General features: G+C 39.1%; 1 protein-coding gene across 11 annotated transcripts in view; it reads left to right on the top strand.

The window, feature by feature from the left end:
* Positions 1-21594, top strand: part of stxbp5l (syntaxin binding protein 5L) — a 110376-nt gene that overhangs the window by 68667 nt on the left and 20115 nt on the right. For 5 of the 11 annotated variants that reach the window (XM_061053737.1, XM_061053739.1, XM_061053742.1 and 2 more), the window contains exons 8-21: positions 3241-3364; positions 5857-5932; positions 6340-6494; positions 8073-8145; positions 8354-8501; positions 8852-8919; positions 9413-9453; positions 9544-9758; positions 10052-10227; positions 10646-10771; positions 12771-12922; positions 15409-15477; positions 16580-16645; positions 20923-21027. In XM_061053737.1, coding sequence (XP_060909720.1) covers positions 3241-3364; positions 5857-5932; positions 6340-6494; positions 8073-8145; positions 8354-8501; positions 8852-8919; positions 9413-9453; positions 9544-9758; positions 10052-10227; positions 10646-10771; positions 12771-12922; positions 15409-15477; positions 16580-16645; positions 20923-21027 — 1594 coding nt within the window. The remainder of the gene's footprint in view (positions 1-3240; positions 3365-5856; positions 5933-6339; positions 6495-8072; positions 8146-8353; positions 8502-8851; positions 8920-9412; positions 9454-9543; positions 9759-10051; positions 10228-10645; positions 10772-12770; positions 12923-15408; positions 15478-16579; positions 16646-20922; positions 21028-21594) is intronic. The other 6 variants (XM_061053745.1, XM_061053747.1, XM_061053748.1 and 3 more) reach the window with 3 other exon arrangements.

Raw genomic sequence — 21594 nt, forward strand, 5'->3', positions numbered from 1 at the left:
GACAAAAAAGGAAGTTGTTCCATTTGAGCCTTAACATGTGACAAGTGATCGTTTTTGTCCAGCAATCACTTATCCTAAATATTGCCTGCATCTTAGATCTAAATGGAGGGCATTTCTTGTCTATGAGCAATGTCAATTTTTCTGTTTATCAGCACTGCATATGTTTCATTAAGTGCCGTATCCCCATGCCTGCCAGCCAAATCCATTCTGCTTATTAAACATAACCAGTAATCTGAGTATCCAGGCATGTTTCTTAAAGTCAAAGTTGATCTGACAGCTCGCAGTGTTATCGCCTAAAACATTTTCACCTTGTTGCACTTACCATCTGCAACAGGTACATCTCTCATCTCCTCTCCCATCTCCCTTGAAGAACAACATCCTGCTCGCATACATAATGTGGTTTCATGTGCACTGCCCCTTGCACAGCATGACGTTTCTGTCTTACACTTCTCCTGCAGGGAACAAAAACAACAACACCAAAAACACCAGTGCTCATCAACAGCTTCTCAAACTCTTATTGTTACAATCACAAGTTACTTTTTTGATGTGTTTGTTGCTCTGTCAGAAAATACACATAAAAAATGTACAAAAGCAATGCATTAAATTGACATGAAAACTTTATAAAAGTTATAACTTGTATTCAATATTTTCTATTTTTGTATTTTAAGCATAATGTGTATAATTCTTCAAAAAAAAATTGTGTTAATATCAATCTAAGCACAGTGACAACAAGCAGTCGTAGACTTAATCTGCCAATACCAGCGCACCGGTATTGGCAACAGGATCATCAGAGTATCATCAGCTGAATCATCAGTCCTGGCCAGCTAAGGCTAGAATGGAGGCACTATACTAAGCCAAAAATAGGCAATAACAGATGTTTAAAGATCATGTGTATCATTTTTTTTTTTTTTTTTTTTTACAATTGGAGAGCATTGCAGAAAGGAGAAAAGATTCAGGTTCGGCATGTCTCTGCTATTTGGGAAGGGATTGTAAGCTTACACAAAACTGTTCCAATCAACTACTGCTCATCTGGCAAAAAACCTCAGAGACAGGCATGAAGGGCCTCTGCCAAACCCTGGTTTCAGCCACAGCTATCACCTTAGAGCAGATACCCCAGGTAATCCATCCGAATTGATGGCCTGTGTAAAGAGCATGAGCCAGCAGAGGGATTTGAAGAACCATTACACCCCAGCCACAACAGCCTTGGATTCACCTTCAACAATTGTCAGGAAGCAGGAGACCTGGCCTGGCTTGACCTTGAAAAAATACCTAGGACTTTACACCATCACCTGCCATATGGGCACAAAATATGTACCGTACGGTCCATCAAACGAACAAGAAACAAAACCAAAGAAGGAGATTCCTATCCAGGCCTTAGTGATAGAGTCAGTCATCTCTAAAAATGGAACGTTGGGGGTTAGATCCCAGGCTCCTGTAGCCACATGTTGATTTGTCCTTTGGGCAAGAGACTTATCCCCAAATTACTCCTGCTGCTAAATGAGCTGCGTGTGAATGTGTATAAATTGATTATTTAATACTAATGGTCACATTAAATAGCAGGCTCTGCCATCAGGATGTGAATGGGTATGAATGAGTAGGTGTGACCTGTGTTGAACAAAGCACTTTGAAGTCGTCAGAAGACCAAAATAGGGCTATACAATCCATTTACTGCACTCTCTGTGCACCTAATTAAACTGCTGCGTTACGTTTTCTGTTCATCAGTATGTTATCTCCACTCTTTTGTTGATATTGTTGTTCCATTGAGCTACATGTACCATTGATATAAAGGCAATAGCAGTCCTCCTGAAATTATTTAGATATTTTCAGGAGTGCATATGTGAAAACAGCTTAAGTCAGATTAACAGACATGGAATAGGATGTGAAGACCTGAAGACCCCTAACTATGACTGCTATTCTACCAAAGCAAGCTACAAAGCTTCTCAAGGGCTCCTTCTTGGTTGCCAACACGAATTGCTTGAAGATTAACAATCTGCCAAAGTCCCGTACTGTGTTCATCATTTTCAAAAAAGGGTGGATAACTCCAGATGTGCATTGATTTAAGGAAGCTAAGTTCCATCTTGGAGTTGAGGCCTATGCCATGCCAAAAAACGAAGGCCTCCTGAAGAAGATCAGAGCTAACATTAAGATTAAGATTTACTTTTATTGATCCCGCAAGGGGAAATTCTGTTTTTACACTCTGCAAGTCATGCAGCACACACATAGGCTGAAGTATACACACATGCACAAACAGGATCCTATGAACATGCACTAATGGAGAGATGTCAGAGTGACGGAGCCGCCGCCGGCAGGCGCTCCTGAGCTGGTGGTGGGTAGGGGGTTTGGTGCCTTGCTCAAGGGCACCTCAGCAGTGTTCAGGAAGCGATCTGGCACCTCTCCAGCTACCAGACCAACTTCCATATTTGGTCCGCACCAGGACTTGAGCCGGCGACCCTCCGGTTCCCAACCCAAGTCCCTACAGACTGAGCTACTGCCGCCCCTAAAAAACATGTACATCACTACTCAATATTTTTGTCATGAATACTGCCAGGTGTCCTAGGAGGAGTCATGGTGGACATTCCATTCCACCACCAAATGTCAAGATCTACTAGCCAGTTTTCACTTTGACACATAGCACCATTCTGTTATACTGAGACCGATACTGATGGGCAGAGTCCAACAGAGGTTTTACAACTGCAGCTCAGCTAATCTCGAAGATGTGATGACTTTCAGCAATACATGGGAGGAGCATGGGGAAACATGTACCTGAACCACAAACTGCAGCCATTAAATGGGAGGTATCCAACTATAGTTTAAGAAGGCATGGCTATAAAGGGGTTGTAAAAGAGCATCAAATACTAATTTGTCAAATACTAACAGCTTTCTCGTCTCATGTTATCTCTCAGTCCACTCTCTTAGTTTCCACATTAGACAATTATTTTATTTTCAGGTAGCTTCTAATTGGCAACCTCTGGGAGGTGAAGGATGATGGCTGCCTCATCACTGACTTTGGGCAGCAAACATACATATACACATTGATATATTAAAATAGTGTCAAGTGGTACTTTTAAAGGTTTTTTTTGATACAAGAATTCATCAAAACCATGCCTTTTTCATTTATTGTTTACCATTGTTTACAAATCGAAGTAGAGATATCTGAAACATTTGAAACCAAAGAGCATTTTGACATATTGTATATATGACATGTTTGTAAAATCCATTCCCTCCGGCTCATTGGTACAGGCCATCCATTCAGCCAGCTGGCATCATGAAGGGAAGCAGTTCATGTGCAGTCACTCAGATGGCAGCCTGACGTTGTGGAACCTCAGAAACACCACCAAGCCATTCCAGGTCACTTTCCCTCATGGTGAGATGCACAGCCACAATTAACCCTTCTAAATTACTAAACAAAATACAACTCTTAATAATCTGAAGCTGGAAAAAGTGGGTCCATGTGTAGTTATACAGCATGGAGGAAAAGAATAATAAGGATAAACCTCCCATAAGTGTGGAAGTAGAATGTGCTTTGTCCCTCTTGGATGTATCAAATTTCATAAACATTGATTTGTACTGGATTTCACTTTATCTGTAAATGTAACCATCCCTCCCAGTCCAACCCTACTGTGCTTCGATGGCTAGGAAAGCCAATAGGACAAACAGGAGACTAGCAGGGAACCTTGATAACACAAACATAAGACTGTCAGCTACAGTATTTGTCGGGTAAATCCAGTTGTCAGCGTTGACTAAATGTTTCCACCCAGACCTCAAGCTTCAATTTATTTTAGTATTTTGAGTTGCATGTACATGGTAAATAAGAAGTATAAACATTGTGATTAGGGCGCCAACACTACCATTCTGGGTTAAAGAAGAGACTGTGTTTTGGGCTTAAATAATTCTTGAATATGGACTGCACAGGACAACAAGAGCATTCTCCTGTACTCCTGGTTAAAAATAACTTTGATTAAACAAGGCCTTCAAGGAATCATTTAACCCCATCTACAGCCAATCACAGCACAAAAGCACGAGCTAATTGCAGTACACTAAGGTTTAATAGGGCAGAACACTGAACCCTGACAGCATGAGTAGGACCCCTACGTGAAACAAGGGGGTCTTCACTCACCACAACAATCTGCTTGCTATACATTTTTCCACTTACCACACGGCTACCGAGTTAAGAATCAATCATTTGAACCAAATATTGATCTGGAAACGATTTCAATGATATACAATGTTTGTTTTTTTGCCAAACAAAAAGTCAATTGGAATCTTTGTCCATCCATATCACTGTTAAAATAAGCGTATCCTGTCTGTTAATACGTTAAACTTGACAGAATTGGAAGTGGTCTTGTCACTGTTGGACTCTGTTAACATTTTATTTTACATTCACCAGGCTTTAAAACATCACTGTATCCCATGCCAAGTTATATTATGTGTTAACTTCATGTGGATTTCTATGTCATAGCCTACAGGTTTTATGTCTCTTAATTTCTGTTTACCACTGTTTTCATCCCCTTTCTCTTTTTCCTTCAGTTACAGACCAACAGTAAATGAACCAGACCTTTTTTTCCTGTGGATTCATATGATTACAGTTTAAAGTATATAATAAGGATCTTTGATTTAAGCAATTAGGGTCTTTAAAGTCTATGATTAGAGTCGCGCCCCTTGCAACAACCTACATTCCATAGTAACATGTTTGTATTCTTAACAACAGTGTTATATGGAGGGAGAGCATACTATGCTATGCAAAGCTGGCCAATCAGAATCTAGCATTTAAAAATCAATTTACCAATGTAAAAATTTAAATAAAATATGCCCGTAAAACTTTGTCCCCCTCAGTTTAGAACTAACTAGTTCACAGATGTCAGGATTTTGTTTGATTTAACGAACCATTCAAACTCTCACTGATCTCTTCCTCTGACAAGTGGGTCTTTGTACCTGCAGGGCATCCTGACATTGTCAGATCTTTTTGTCAGCTTTCATCTCAGCAAAATCCACAAAGAAGAAAAACATGAGGGAAGGACATGGACAATTATTGTTCAAGACGGAGCAGTAGGGCTTCAGAAATTGGTTAAAATAGGTGTTAGTGTCTTGAGTTAACCCTTGTTATGAATTGGCGGTATACAAATAAAGATTTATTGATTGATTGATTGATTAAAACAAACAATAGAATATCCCAAGATTAGATTTTCCATTGTATCTTGGTAAAGTGATAATAAGGTTCTTTGTGATTATTATATCCCGAGAAATGTATTGGATCTAATCATTTTTTCTTGAAAACACTTCCCTCTGTGTTTACTTCTCTACTTATTGATATTTTCCACTAGTACTCCTACATGAACAGCCTTTTTGACACATAGGGCCTGATCCCCAAAAGGAAAGCGTAGCTTTACATATGCTATACCTCTGTAAATGAGAGAAAAAGATAACGTGTAGTCAACAAAGTACATGCAAATTTCACTGCCAAGCATACAGAGTCCTTGGTGCGCCTTTTCCATTTGCATGTATGTAAATTACAGAATATTCTAAAGTTCAGCACAAAATTGCCCCCTTCCTAATAAGCCTAGTTGCAAATACCGTCTAATTCACAAAGACCAGCTGTAATATAATATATGCAATTACCATGTAATTCACAAAGACCAGCGGTAATGCCACAATAGCGGTAGAGGTCCCACTGCCTTCCAGCTAAAATCTTTTGAACGTTATAACAATATTTGAAGAAAGTGTTTTGGTGTGGGCTAATCTATTGTCACACATAGGAGAAAATGAAATTTGGTCTTATCTCTTTCAGTTTCAATAGAACTAAGACCAGAAGTTAATAGTTAATGTCGTTCATTCTGTTTTCTATATCCTCTAATTCAGGAAAGATACAAAAGGATGGGAGGAAGGAATCATGTAAACCCATACTCAAAGTGGAGTATAAGACCACAAGGAACAGGTGTGTCCTTTTTAGCAAAAAGTCAGCTACAGAGTGGATGAAGTGTCTTTGTTAAGTTTAATAGTTGTTTATTTTGAGAATTGTGACATTAATTATTCAGTTATTTAATAATTTAGAGTAAAGTAGGACATGTATGACAACCCAAATGATATATTAATAAATGGCAAAAAGAAAAAGATTAATACTTACATGAAGATTTCATTGATGCAGCGATTAATTTTTTTGTTTTTGTTTATGTCAGTACTAATAGTAGCGTGCTTATAATTACATAGTTAGTCAAATTCAATTTTAAAGAAATGACTTATTAGTAGATTTATTAATTCATAATTGATTTGTGGCTGATGAATTTCATCCTCCAGCATTGATACAGAATAAGTATTCCTAAAGTCTTGTTGTCTCCACAACAGCGAGCCCTTTGTTATCTTCTCTGGGGGTCTCTCATATGACAAGGCAGGACGGCGGCCAACATTGACTATCATGCACGGCAAGGCTATCACTGTCCTGGAGATGGACTATCCCATTGTGGAGTTCATGGCACTCTGTGAGACTCCTTACATCAACGGTGAGTACATACAGAGACAATAAAAACAGTTTCATATGTATTTGGGATTTTGATTGATGGCAATGAAGGGATTGGTTTTATAATGGAAATATTATCGATGAGTTTTCTTCTGTCATGGCTATAGAGCAATAAAATATATTTATTTAGTGCATCTATTAACATCCAGGTCACACATTTAACCTTGTTTCCTTTCAAACTACACATAAGCCAATCTCAGGCTTTTATAAGACTCTTATTAATGGGGTAAGCTGTGGCTCGTTTGGTAGAGTCGTCGTCCCACTGGAAAGTTGGGGGGTCGATCCCCAGCTCCTGCAGCCACATGTCAGTTGTATCCTTGGGCAAGACACTTAACCCCAAAATGCTCCCACTGTCTCGTCGGCGGTGTATGAAAGGAATTAGTTACTTACTTTCTTCTGAAGGTCACTTTACATCGCAGCCTCTGACATCAGTGTGTAAATGGTTGTGAATGGGTAGGTGTGATCTGTGCTGGAAAAAGCAACTAGAGAAGCGCTTTACAAGCTCAAGTCTGTTTAACATTTAAGAAAACGAGTAAAATAACAAGTATTTGCTGCACAGAAGTTCTGCAGCAAATACACCAAAAATGTGTTTTGTGGTTAACTGGAAGTTTAATATTTTTAAATCTGCACAATTGAGGATTAAGGGCCCTAAGCCCAGTACACACACACATACACACACACACCCTTTAAATGACTTAACGAAGGATTCCAGCAGAGAAATTAAGTAAATAAATGTATTTTGATGTTGAGCAAACACGACATCACTTAACACAGATCATGTCCAAACCTGACAGCGTGTCTGGAGATTTTATTAATTAATGAGGATACGCTTTTGTGACTCAAGCTGAAATATTCACCTTGTCTTTCTGATCCCTTTTGATGTTGTGGGACTAATTCAGTGAAGTATAACTTAATTTCTCCATCAAAATATTTAATATGTGTGTTCTGAGTTTTCAGGGGCAGACTGAAAGATAGAGTTATTAAATTAGCCAGCCAGAGTTTGGTCTATCTTGGAATAAAAACTGAAATCCGCCTCATAAATAGCAACGCACCAGCCTGATGGCGCATCTGGCTCGTAAAAGGAATGATATCTGACACTCTGATTGGTCTGGTTCATGTTACACCCAAAACACAGCTATGTATAATATAGCCACATAATCCATCCTGTTTGCGCTCTGTGCCTGGCTCTGTGCCCTGAACGTGAACTGTGTTAATACCAGCATATATCGGGACGCGCCCCAAATCGCCATGCGCCACATGCCACATTTAGACCACACGCTTCATGCAGTCAAAATACAGAGCCCCATGTCTTCAAAAGGGGAGAAAGTGTCAAGACTTAGTTTTTCAGTAGCTGTAACTGACTCCTTGATTCAAATAAACTCAATACAAAATACTAACATGTCAAATAAAAACAGAAACTTCCATTTTTTTCTGTATTGCAACAAAAGGGACTGTAAATAAATTACAAGTTAAAATGTTAAAAAGTTAAAATGCTGTTTGTGTGACACTCAAAAAAAGTACAGTTTAAACATCATCTTCAGTTTGGCTTTTTATTTCACAGAGGTCCAGGAGCCTTACGCAGTGGTGGTGCTTTTGGAGAAAGACTTAATCGTGGTGGATCTGACACAGAACAGGTATGTGGTTTAGGTAAACAACATCATTACAGTTTGTCGTTTTACACAGGCTGATATTACATGTTATTCCATTACGGGAGAACACTACTTGTAATGTATTACCTTTCTATAAGCCAAACACAGTCAACAACAAAATAACTTTCCCTTTGAATGTTTAGCTATAGTGGCTTTAGTCATACATAGTATATCATGATCTTCTGTTTTTCAGCTTTCCTATCTTTGAGAACCCTTACCCCATGGACATCCATGAGTCTCCAGTTACCTGCACAGCCTATTTTGCAGATTGCCCGCCAGATATTATCCCCATTCTCTACTCTATAGGAGCTAAACACAAGAAAACAGGTTACAGCCATAAGGTAAGAAAAAAAGATATGAGATAATATACACTAATTTGTATCTGCCGCTTGTGCTGGTGATGTTTGGATAGTAATTGTACTGTAGTCACAGTGTGAGCAGAAACACCTTTAAGTCACTACTATCCTGTGGATAAATATTAGAAAAAAAATATTACTGCTAAAAAATTGCAGAAAATTGTGTGAATCATTCACATGTGAGTCATTGTAGCCGTTACAGTTCAGTAAAAAGAGAATATGACACCTGTGCTTTGAAGAAAAAAAGTCTTAGCAACAGGTTCAAGATAGAGAAAAACAAAAGATGATTCAATCAAGTTTTTAGATAATCACTAATCTGTCTATTCCTATATTAGGAGTGGCCAATCAGCGGCGGAACATGGACGTTAGGCTCCCACACGTACCCAGAGATCATTATCACAGGGTAAGCCATGCTGCTTTCAAGGGATTAAAAGAGATGATAACCTGTTCTGAATCATGCCCACTGGGTGGTGTCTGCTTTGAGGCAACACTGAGCTTGCAGCAGCAGGCCGGCGATATGAGGCCAATTGTATAATGTGCTTTTTTTTCCTGTGCTACAGCTTTAAAAGCGTCACTCTTTTTTTCCACAAAGTAGAATGCTAATGTCCGAACTAATTTGGAAAAAAGTATCAGACACTCAACATGCATACTCAAAGTCAGAGATTATCCATCCATCCATCCATCCATCCATCCATCCATCCATCCATCCATCCATCAATCCATTTATCTGTAGATCAGAAGAAATACGGTTGAATTGAAATAAAGCTTTTATGTTTCTTACAGTTGTCATTTTTGATTAACATCTGTTACTTCCCTCAACGTCCTGTTCCATTAATTTGGGAATTTAGCACACTAAATCCCTGAATCACCAAATACCTTTCTTTCTCTATGTCCAGCCATGCTGATGGTACAATAAAGTTTTGGGATGCATCGGCAAGTAAGTATGCTTACTGCAAATAAAAGGATTTTTTTTTTTTTTTTTTGCATTTACAACATTGTGACCAAAACTACCAACTTATCTTAACAGTCACACTACAGATGTTGTATAAGCTGAAGACCTCCAAAGTGTTTGAAAAGCCAAAGCCAGGGGAGGGCCGGGCCGCAGAGTTGGTAGAGGAAGACCCCTTTGCTGTTCAGATGGTCAGCTGGTGCCCCCAAAGTCGTATGTTCTGCGTGGTCGGCATCTCAGCCCACATCATCCTGTATCACTTCAGCAAATATGAGGCCAACACTCAGATAGAAGTGAGTAAGACGACAATCCAAGGAGTGACATCTTGGTGATTTGATACAAGTGCAAATACCTGTTACATGTGTAATTCTTACCACCATCTACAGATATGTGCAGCGATGTCCTCTTTAGAGGAAGATAGAATGTAAATCCTTCTTCTACTGTGTCTGCATCTGCACAAGACTTTTACAGTTGAACGTTTACTTTATCAGTTGCGTTGTTTCAGAAACAAAATATAGTCACTGTGACAACTTGACTGTTACAAATGATATATTTATCAATATTGAATTGCCTGTGTCATCCTTAGTCACTGGAGGTCCGTCTACAATGTGAGTCTGAGGATGTCATCTCTCCATCGGAGAATGAGAACGATCCATGCTTCTCAGAGTCCGGCTCACATTCACCCCAAGCCCACCATCAACAGTCAGTGAGCCCCGTCAGTGGGACAACCGAGGGTAACAAACACAGCATCCCCTGCCTTAAGTAAGATCCCTTTATTAAAGTATTTCTGCAACATATAACATACCACATGTGATTTCATAAATCCCTTATAGTGTGCCAGGAATTGCTTATGAAGTCAATACTGTAATCTACAATAAACTAAATTAGTGTTGTTTGTAACTGAACAGAATAGTTGTTTTAGAAAGACAGGGAAAAAAATCGCTCTAGATTAGTTCAGTTCTTCAATCCAACAGCATCTGAAGCTGGCGTTTAATTTAAAGTTTAAAAGTAAAAATGAAGTGCTTACAAAAATGTTTAGCATATTTTCAACTCGGTTGCAGCTCTATCTTTAATTTCCATGTATACCAACTTTGAATATATTGGAGGCAACATGTCAAATACTTTATTGCTAAGCATCTATTTCTACTGCACGCATATTACACAGGTCTGTCTGTTTCAGGGTGAAAGACAGGATGGTTCGGGTCCCTCCTGGTTACCAGGCAGAGCTGGTCATCCAGCTGCAGGGGATAGATGGAGAACCTCCTCAGCAGATCACCAGCCTGGACATCAACTCAGCCTATGGCCTGTAAGTCTCCAGATGCATGGCAAGTCCAACTGTCTGACAGCTTGTCTTCCTTAATATTGGTTGACTACTCATTTTTATATCTAGATTAGGAATATTGAAAAGGTTTTTTTTATAAAGCCTGTATCAATTATATTATTATAGAATTGTTGTTGGAAGTAAAACCGATAGTAAAAGTGTACACCTGAGTGACCAGAACGTTTTTTTTAACCATAGATTAAGTGTATCTGCTGTTTTACAACATGCAGTTAACTAGATAGATTTTTTTGTTAAAGCTGTAATGGAGGTTGCATGTTGGTGGTCCAAATAGTTGCAAGACCGGACAGTTTGACCGATGTGCAAACTTAACCCTCTGTAGAATCTCTCTAGACAACAACTCTTAAGTGCACACGGCATGATTTCTGTATGCATAGTCTGCATCTATCTGTGTGTCTATGTGTCTATGGTGACTTGTCTTTCGGTTTATGTTGAGTTCTTGGAGAATCTTGGCACTGTGAACTTGAACATTCGTTTTGAATAGTAAAACTAAATGATCTAACTCTAACTCTACTTTGATGAAACAAAAATTATTAACATTATTTCCCAAACCAGTAAACAATGGGAAAGTTACCCTACTGCACCATCTTCTTGTTTTAAACATCCAGGAACCCTGGTTGGCAAATGTCAGAAGACAAGACTGAATTGTACTTTATTGTTTAATGAAATATCTATAAAAATATCATGAACACACAAAAATGATTGACAAGCAAGAGGTAGTGCATTATTATTATTTAGTGAATTTATCCTTTATAGAATGTATGCTCAGTGTAAGCATTGTTACTATGAATGCTTGCAGTTAATAAACAGGGTTAGTGAAACGTTTTCTGTATAGATTTTAGGTGACTTACAGTATTTGCCAGCAAATCAAAATAAACCAAAACCTTTTTGTTGTTTTTTTTTTGGTTGAATTGTTTAGTCTCATGAAATATAAATGCTCTCTGTTAGATGATGCCTGTGATGCCGCTGCTTGTAACTTCATCTTCTGCACTGGCTCCTCAGTTAGCTAGATCAATTTTCATATTTCACTCTTTCAATGGGGTGTTCTCTGTTTGTCCTTCAGTGAGGTCAGTGCACTCAGGGACTGACCTTCTCGTGGACAAAAGGCAGAAAAAATAGGTTTCACGAAATCACGCAAAAAAAATTTGAGAATAGGAATCAAGCACACAAGAAGTAGCGATCAAACATTTGTTTTTTTCTACAACCCTTTCCTTTTTTTTCCTGGGATAAATTACTGTATTGTGTTACTCTCCTGCGGGGTGGGTAAGTGCTGCCAAGGCTGGCTATGTGTAAGAGTGATCTGTTTTCAATAGTCATGTTTGTGGTATTGTCATATTTGATAGCATAAAGTGAAGGATAAAATGGACCTTTTGAACGCATGGTAGAACTTTATAATGATATTGCATTTGCCATCTGAATGTGGCATGTAAACAGAAGAGCAATGATAGGCGGTTGAGTGACATGAGTTCAACTTATTTCATAACTGATTAATTGCCGAAGTGATACAGTAGGTCATTAAAAGGGTTCCTTGATATGAATCTAGTTTCATTTTGTAGCTTTTGAAATGTTTTTTTTTTTTTACAAGTGAGAGACTACATTTATTCAACTTGTTTCCCGTGATCAGTTGAGTTTGAGGCTCCAGAGCAATTATATCTCTGGATGGTATTTATATTCTAGACAGCAGCAGTCGCAGTGTGAGAAAAGTCAGGGTTTTGGTGACAATGTAATTACAGAAAAATGTTAAAAGTTAATTTGGCTGTGTTTGATAGTGCTACATGTTCCACCTTTAATGTCATTGAGATTAACCTGGAGAAATAAATCTGCCAGTTGTGTCAACTGAAAAACACTCTTTGTCCTGCAAATGTCTGTGTGTGTGTGTGTGTGTGTGTGCGTGTGTGTGTGCGTGTGTGTGTGTGTGTGTTTGCATGTGCACGTGCCTCTTGCCGTTTTTCTTTTGCTTGTCCAGTTTGGCGTTTGGGAACTGTAATGGCCTAGCGGTGGTGGACTACTTGCAGAAAACTGTCCTGTTGTGTATGTCGACACTGGATCTGTACGGAGCCGCCGACCCCTACCAGCGTCTCACCCGCTCCCCACGCAGGCACAGACAGTCCACCTCAGGTAGCACACACACACACACACACTCCTCTTGGATCTTGCCACATAAACACATGCAAATACACAACTACAGCACAGCCACACAATAATCTGTCGATACTGTGACCATTACGTCCAGCCTATCATCTAATTTCTATCTCCTGTCCTCTAAACCTGTAGCTCTCCTGTTTACTTCTTCCTGTTTATTATACCTTCTCAGGCTCAGTTATTTATTTCAAGGTTAGACGGATCAATAATGCAAATGAGATCTATTTGCAATCAATGGTATGAAATTATGATGAAGTTGGTCTATTCTTCTTTAGAAATTATTCAGTATCTCTACCTGCAAGCCCTTTACTAGTTCAGTTTGATCAAGTAAAGGGCTTCCCTAGGTCTCACACAAAGGACAACATGATATCTATTATCATTCTTTTGATTATTCTAGTTTTAGTGGTGGACAGTAGCTTAGATTACTTTTTAACTACTACTATATATATAGTTAGTAACACTTTAAATTAGGTCCCAATATTCACCATTAACTGGTTGCTTATTAGCATTTTGATTATTTACATACTGGCTGCTTAGCAGTCAATGTTAAGCGCTTATTAGTACCTTATTCTACAAACCATAGTCTATAGCTAATAGGTCAACAATACCCTCCTTATTACTGCTAATTGAAAGTTAGTTATAGGAAGCTATTGAACATGAATTATAATCTTAATATGCTTTGTTTATAATGGCCCTTAAAATGTAGAAGTAAGCCAAAGCATATTAAGACAATTTATCTTCATTATACTGTAAGTACTTTTTTACTGGTTCTATGTAGGCTATAGCATTTTGCAGAAAGTTTTGTCCATCAGCAATTCAAATCCAAAACGTAGGTATTGAATTGTAAAACACGATCAGTACTTTTTTCTCTTCTCTCTTTGCCATTTATCTCTGACACGATTACATAACAAAACCCTGTCCAACACCGTATGACTGTCACACATCTGCACTATGATATGAAGTGCATGTTCACAGGCTGTATGTCTTTCCATGTTTGCATTTTTATGCATGTTGTCACTTAAAATCTGTCCTTATCGATTTTTGGCCCTGCTTGAGCATTCATTTAAGGTCGATATCCACGGAGGTCTCCTATTTCCTGACTCCCTTTCTCAGCATCTGATTTTGACTGGTGATGATGTCTGAGACTGAAAGATAAGACTATTAGAAAAGCCTTCCTTATTTCATACACTGACCTCTGGTTTTAATGCGTTTTAGTTACAGGGGTTTAAAAAATGAGATATCCAGCGTCCTTTAAGAAAATTCAAAGTTCAAGCTTTCTTATGAAATAATTCCACCTGTGTAGCTAAATAAAATCCTGTAATGGTCTTTAGGACTCGTGTAAAGGTGAAAATCCAGGCTTTGTCGCTGTCTCTTGCCTAGGTGATTTTATTGACCGCCACAGTACTTACTTGCTGTACCAAACTTCCTCGTGTTAAAGTCTGTCTATTTTGGGACTTTAAAATCAATTTGGAGGTGGAAGAATAAACAAAAGCATCAGACTCTGGCCTTTCTCTAAACCCCAGGTGGTGGTGTTTTGGTCTTGAGCAGTTGCTGGAGTTAACAGTGTAGACAAATCTCAAAGGACACTATGAACAGGGCGAGCAAAATACATGAGACTTGTTAAACTAAATTCAATCTTTAACAGCTGACCTCTAGTCCGACTTTTTAGAACCTGTAGTCTTCTGTCCTTCCTTCAACATTTTTAGCTGTTGTCACCACACATATATCTATGTGAATACTATATTTATGTCAGTCAAACATTACTAAACATACACTAAATTATTGGAGATTAATCCTAGCCAGAACATGCCAGGACATTGCTAAATATATACAAGAAAAAATGCCATGTAAATGAATAATTATTTGTAAACTTGATTTGTTATTAATGATATACTGCCGGCTAACAAACTCGTTGACTTCTGAACTTACAAATCACATCACAGCAGTAGACGGTATAACTTGATGTCCTCTTCTTAAATTAACACAGTTGCTGCTTGCTCACACTTCTTTTTTTTCACCCTAAGCCTGTGTGTTCTTCTCTCCCCCATCCTTCCCTTCTGCTCCCCCTCTCCCCCCCCCCTTCTTATAACATCATCACTCTGTTTCTCCTTCTACTTAACATTCAACCCTTTACCTTTCAATTGATTTGTTTTTTCCTCATCTTGTGCTTTCTACTGTCTTCTTCTTCTGTGCCATCCCTTTGTACATACTGTATACCTTTCTGCCACCTTTCTCTCTTTTCAACATTCCTTCCTCTCTCATGTCTCGCTGCTCTAAATCTGAACATACTCTTCTTTCTCTTTTATTCCTGGCCTCCATCATTTCCACCACTCCGCCTTTCAATCTCCTCCTCCTCCTCTTTCTCCTCCTCCTCCTCTTCCTCCTCCTCCTCCTCTTCTTCCTCCTCCCACCTTTTCGTGACTCTGTGGCTGCTGATGTGGGCATGTGGGCCTGCCTGACAGAGTTTTGCATGCGCGGCCTGTCTAACTTTTATTCAGATTCAAAGAAAAGGATCCGTACATCCTATCAGAGTAAGTTGGGCCCTCCTAAAGAGGTGTGTGGGTGGGGGAGGGGGAGGATGCAGTGTTTTGGTGAAAACACAGGGTTGGAGGAGATGGTTGCCATAGGGACTGGTAATGAATGATGTGGACTGAAAGCAAAGGGACACACCAAGGAGATGATTTGAATACAATGGGTGTTTTCATGTCTGTATTTTACAACCTTACCAGAACAACCCTATTCCAGTCATGTCCAACGGTATGTCCTTTGCAGACAGAGAGCCACTCCTTTGAGCCTGTTCGTAAGGGCAGTTATAAATATTATATGATCCATGTGATGTATATTTTAACAGAAGCAAAGTTAGTGGGGTAAATAAAGCCCTAATAATCTACTGGGCCTAGTAGAACAAATCAACATGCTTTTAATCAAAAAAACGAAGAGATTTTGAATTGTTTATAAAAATAACATCCATTGTCTTTAATCATCTAAAAATGTAATGATAATAATTGAGGGGAAATTTACATAAAGTAATTTTGCTTGAAACATTTATTGAAAATAAATGATTACATTTATAGATTTTTTTTTTATGACTGTGAGGATTCAGTTGGTCTGTTAATGTTGCCTTATTAATAGGATTAGCCATACCAGAATTTGTGGTCGTTATTAGAGAGGAAAAGGTCTGGTTTCTCGTTCTGGCCTGTGCTTGGTGCATGCTAACAGTTTGTGTTTATTCTTATTTGTATGTTGATTGTTGAAAATCACAAGATTTGCACTACTAAGTGATTAGTAATCTGGCTGGAATATGAAAAAAAAAAAAAAAACATTTTATTTATTTATAACTGACAGTAGTGCAGGTCGCAGTAGGGATCAGCCACTCTTTCTCTTCAGAGACGAATAGATGCAGGGTTGCATTAACTGGGGAAAGTGGGAAAAGCTTAAAAGCTGGGAATTGAAAATGCAATTAAGAGACAAATCATTGGTACCCTGTACTCTAAACTCTTTGTTGGGGCTTTGCGTGGCTGAAGTCACCTATGTTTACTTACTATCTGTATGACTGACAAGCTCAAAAAGATCAGACTAATCGTGTGTTCCCTTTTTTTCCCCCTTCTTCTGGGCTGCATTTGGCTGCGACAGGCCTTACTGAACTCTCTGACAACCAGCAATCCTTTGACATGGAGAGAAGCAAGTCACCCACCTCAGGTAACCTCCTGACACAGACAAACACTCGCTGCTAAGCTGACCTTTCCCTGTATGGAAATGTATTTTTTTCACTGTGATGCCTTGCTGTATAGCCCTTGTGTTTTGAAACAAGCTACAGAATTCAGCTTGTGAACACCAGAGCATCTTTCGCCTGATGGCACTGGCAGCTGTTTGAAATGGTAATATTCAGTGTGGTCATATGGACATGTTACGTTCTGAAATATGTGCTGACTACTCTTCCAGTTGAAAGTTGACGAAGAGCCTATGTGATAGATAGTTGTCAGAGGGTTTGATTGCATTGTATTTCAGTTATTACAATGTAGTTATTACAAAGATGAACTAGAGAAAAGTCTTCTCTTTTCATGTTTTCTATCTCTTTCTTCATCCCTCTCTGACTTCTTTGTTTTTCCAACATGGCTCATGTTCTGAGAGAAACACAGTGAAAGATAAAGAAAGCATATGGAGCGTGCCCAAACACATGTTTACTCTAAACCAATGTGTATACAACAGTTTGAACATGATGACAACATGTTGAAATAACCAGCATAATTTTTTTTTTTAATTTCAAGCTTTAAAAGGACATCTAGAGAGAATAGTTCCTACAGCTGGTGAAATATTTATTTATATCATTCATAATATATTATAATAAGCTCCAGCACACAGCTGTTAGTTGAAAATGCTGGGATGTTCAGTGCTTGACTTGTATTAGATGCTACTGAATTTGTAATGGGTAGTGATTCCTTTAAAGAAGAGTGCTGTGTGATGAAGCATTATTTGTCTTAAAGGATATGTTAAATACATAATGTTGTCACTTTGGGGTATAGGATTTCACTTTAGAGATACAGTATCATGGTAGATATGATGGTGGAAAGCTGGGTGAAAGAGATAAATATGACAGTACAGTGACTCATGATGAATACTATGGATCACAGGATAATGTTAAAGGTCTGCGGGTAATAGGTAAAGGTCGGATATGACGGGCGTGGTAATACGATATTTTCAGCGTGTTGTGATGTGTTGTTGGAAGACAGACAGAAGAAGAGTGAATCTGTGATGGGAGAATGTGGGAGATTGTGGCCTGTGTGAAAATCACATCACTTCATCTCAGCAATTTCAGAACATAAAGGTCAAATGGTTGAAGGTGCCAGCATGCAAATCCTTTGCTGTAGACACTGTAAAAAAAAAGAAGAGGTGTGGTCTAGGCTCTGTGTGCTTTATAAGCTTTATTTTTTCACAACAATTAGTTTTAAACCAACTAGATTTACTGATGGTATTTCTTAAACATCACAAAAGGGATATACCGTAAAATCCAGAATATAAGTAGCACTGATATACAGTATATGACGTGGCCTGTTCAGAGGGAAAAAAAGGTGTAAACTGTCCTCCTGCATGGTGATTTTCACTGTGTTCAGCAATGTCCACAAATTGGAGTTTCTGTGCAGCTCTGTAGCTCTTTTAGTACCATCTGTTTACACTTTGGGAAGTTTTGTATGGAACCAGATTTATGTCAAATCTAGAGAGAGCAATTCAACGTATCCATGAGCAAATTATATTGTTTCACTCGCACAGATATAAACCGCCACACACACAATAAAAAATATTTGCGCAACAACCTTGCACACAAATGCACCAACGGAGAGCTACAATGGCAGCTGCAAGGGTGAAATAATACACAGGTGAGGGCAAAGTTCTGCTTATAGCTGAGCAAAGACTTTTGACAAGTAGACCAAGGCGGGCTCTGCCCCTGCAACACCATCAGGCCCACATAACCGGACTCATTCAACTTTGATGAGCAGTGTTGTTCCATTCTAACAATGAGGTCAAAAAGCTTGGTTTTATCATCAAGCCAATGAAACAGCCAATTAAATGGCAAAGCAAATATTTTACCCTCAGATTTCCCTCTGTGGTCTGGCCATGATTTTGTTTTTATACAAAAAACCTGAAAGTGACTTGACGAATATTTCTATGAAATTGGGGATTTGGCCACGTTGTGAGTCCTTGTTATTGGTATATGGTAAATGGACTTAGACTTGTATAGTCCTTTTCTTATGCTTTGGTCACCTACCTGTTCACACCCATTCAAACACTGATGGCAGAGGTTGCTATGTAAATGGTCACATTCATATGCCGCCGACGAAGCAATTTGGGGTCAAGTGTCTTGCCCAAGGACACATCGACATGTGGCTTCAGGGGCTGGGGATCGAACCCCCAATCAGATTGAGGGACGACCAACTCTACTACTAAACCACATATGCCGCTATTACTCCAGCTGCACTTTTTACTCTTCATTTGAGACGCATTTGAATACTGGTTTAAATACCAATAACGTGTTTTTTTTAATGTCTCTAGTTCATGTTTGTTTGTCTCCGGGTTGAGATGGTATTGAGCTTTCATTTTTGTGAGCTTTGCTTTTTAACCCTTGTAAAGAAAGCATATTAAGAACAGAATTTACAGAACCAGAACAAGATGTTATTTGCTGGCTTTGTCAGGGAAGTATTTCACTCTTGGTCAGTGGATGAGGGCATGGTCAGCATGTCCCATAACAAGCCTGCCATGATTTGTGAATAGCCAGATGAAAACCAAAGGAAACCCAAAGGAAAACCAAAGGGTACACAGCTCAACAGTGTTGTACACAAGTGTCTGATGTACTTGAACATTTACCCAGACAGGAGAGGCAGATTTTAGGACCTGTTACTAATTAGGGAGTACATTGTCAGAGTTAATGCCTGCTATCAAGATTTCAGTTCTACAGCAGCCTGTTGTGCGTAACACTGGTATCCTGGGTTAGCACATTCCTTTCAAAGGTGTTAAATACAGACACTGTCACAATCACCGCAATATTTGCCAGGCTTGGTAAATCGCAATGCGTGTACTAACTTCAGTTCTTTGCATTTTCTCCTCCTAGTATTTTGCACACTAGAGTAGAAACGCCCCATATTGCATATTGATTCAGGCAAACGTGCTAAATGGACAATGCGTGTTGTTTTGATCATATGAAAGACGCAATCCTCACTGCGTGCCGTTAGTAGATCAGATAGCAAATTTTTTGCTGGTGGTATCAAGTTTGCACACGTTTTAAGACACGTAAACCTTTAGTAAATCAGGCCCCAGGTGTATTGTTCCTAGAGGGCCACATGCAGACTGAAGACAGCTTATTAATGAAGTCAGCCATCACCCTGATTCATCCCGGATGTCAATAGCTGCAGGTGTCTTTCTCTCCTCTGTTTCCTGTGTTTTTCTTCAGTTCTCACAAGACCAGGTAATTGGTCCTTATCCTTCATGAAAGCAATTCCTTCCCATTGTCTTCTATTTTAAGTCACAGTTCATTATTTTTGGTTCAGGGTTACCTGCAACATTTTCTCTCTGAGCCGTATGCCACATGTGGCATTGCACAGCACCAGTCATGAGATGGGCTAACAAGCTGAGATGCCAGTGCTTGGTGCCTGACCCAGTGGGTTATTTTTAGCAAAGAGCATGCCAGGAGAGAAAGGGAGGAGATGATGGCTGAAACTTGAAACAATGGGCTGAACTAATGCTACCTACTCAGCTCACGGCTGTTTTTGTAAAGCTGTAGATCAGCCTACCGATAGTACTTCAGCCAAGCCTGCCTCCTAAAAATACCATGTATTACTCAATAAAACATATGCATACTTAATAAACCATTAAAGCTAAATCATGAATATTGAAGTGCTGCACTGGAAGTACTGGTTCCTGGTCAGTAGTTCTTGGAATCATCCATGCAAACATTGGGTAAGAAGGAGAATTATGATATAATGGTGCTTAACATTTACCATCATTATTCATTTTTTTATATATATTTATTGTTGTTCAATTTTAGTATTTTATCCATCCCCCCATTGTCTTACACTTATCTGTGGGTATCTCACAGTGGCAGCGGACTATTTGAGTTAGCCCAGATGCCCCTCACTCCAGTATAGTATTTCAGTGCTGCTTGTATTTGTAGGCTGTCACTGCCGAAAGCTCATGAAGAAGGTTTAGTTCAAGGTGAAGGACGACTTGTAAAGCGAAAGCTTTGCTTTCCTCTTCTGCTCTATCTTCACCTCAGTCCACCTACATTACTGCTAATATGCACTTGTGTTTGTGCCAACAATACCGACACAGCTTCCACTTTGGTTATACAGGGACCCTTATGGCTTCTTATGAACAATTTTGTTTATTACCTCAAATGTTTCCCTTCCTCGCCAGTTCACACACTGTGTTATGTGTCTCTCACCTGTTTCCCTGAAAAATCTGTTCTGTTGGATCTCCTGTTCCAGTTCATTACCCAACCTCCCTTCACAATGACCCACGCATCCTGCCAGAGCCTGTGGCCAGTCTGAGAGCCAGCCACTGCAGTCCAGTCTTTTACTTACTGGACAATGGTAAGATGGGGGGGGTGACTCATAAAACTCAGCCTCTTCATGGACATCTGCTTGTGGTTTGTTACTGTATGGCAATAATGCAACAACATAGGTACATGGGTTGACTGTTGTCTTGGACAGGTGATTGGGTCAATGTTGCACCTGCATGCTAAATCCGCTTCCGCTCTGTGGGCAACACTAACAGGAGAACACCATACCTACACTCATGCATTTGCACAGCAACAGAAATGGAGAACTTTTGTTAGGGAATCAAATACATTTCACATCCCTTAGAAAAGCTGGCTATTGCCTGCTACTCTTTTTTGTTAGCTTCCTTGTTTCTCAAAGTTTGATAAAAGAGTAGAAAAACCTTGGCCAAATGAATATGTTTATTAAAACTAACTTTTCTGATAAATTTCCTTTCATTTGGCTGGCTGAATGAAAATCTAAATTAGGTGCAGGATTCATCTACCTGGCTTGATAAAAACAATTTTAAACCAATAACTGGCTAACAGCTTGATGTGAAATTGTATAAAGGGAAAGTTCAAAGAAAGAAAGTTCTTGATTTCCATTCTGTTTGTTAGGATT

The sequence above is a fragment of the Labrus mixtus genome, chromosome 13 (assembly GCF_963584025.1).
Source record: "Labrus mixtus chromosome 13, fLabMix1.1, whole genome shotgun sequence".
Lineage (NCBI taxonomy): Eukaryota > Metazoa > Chordata > Actinopteri > Labriformes > Labridae > Labrus > Labrus mixtus.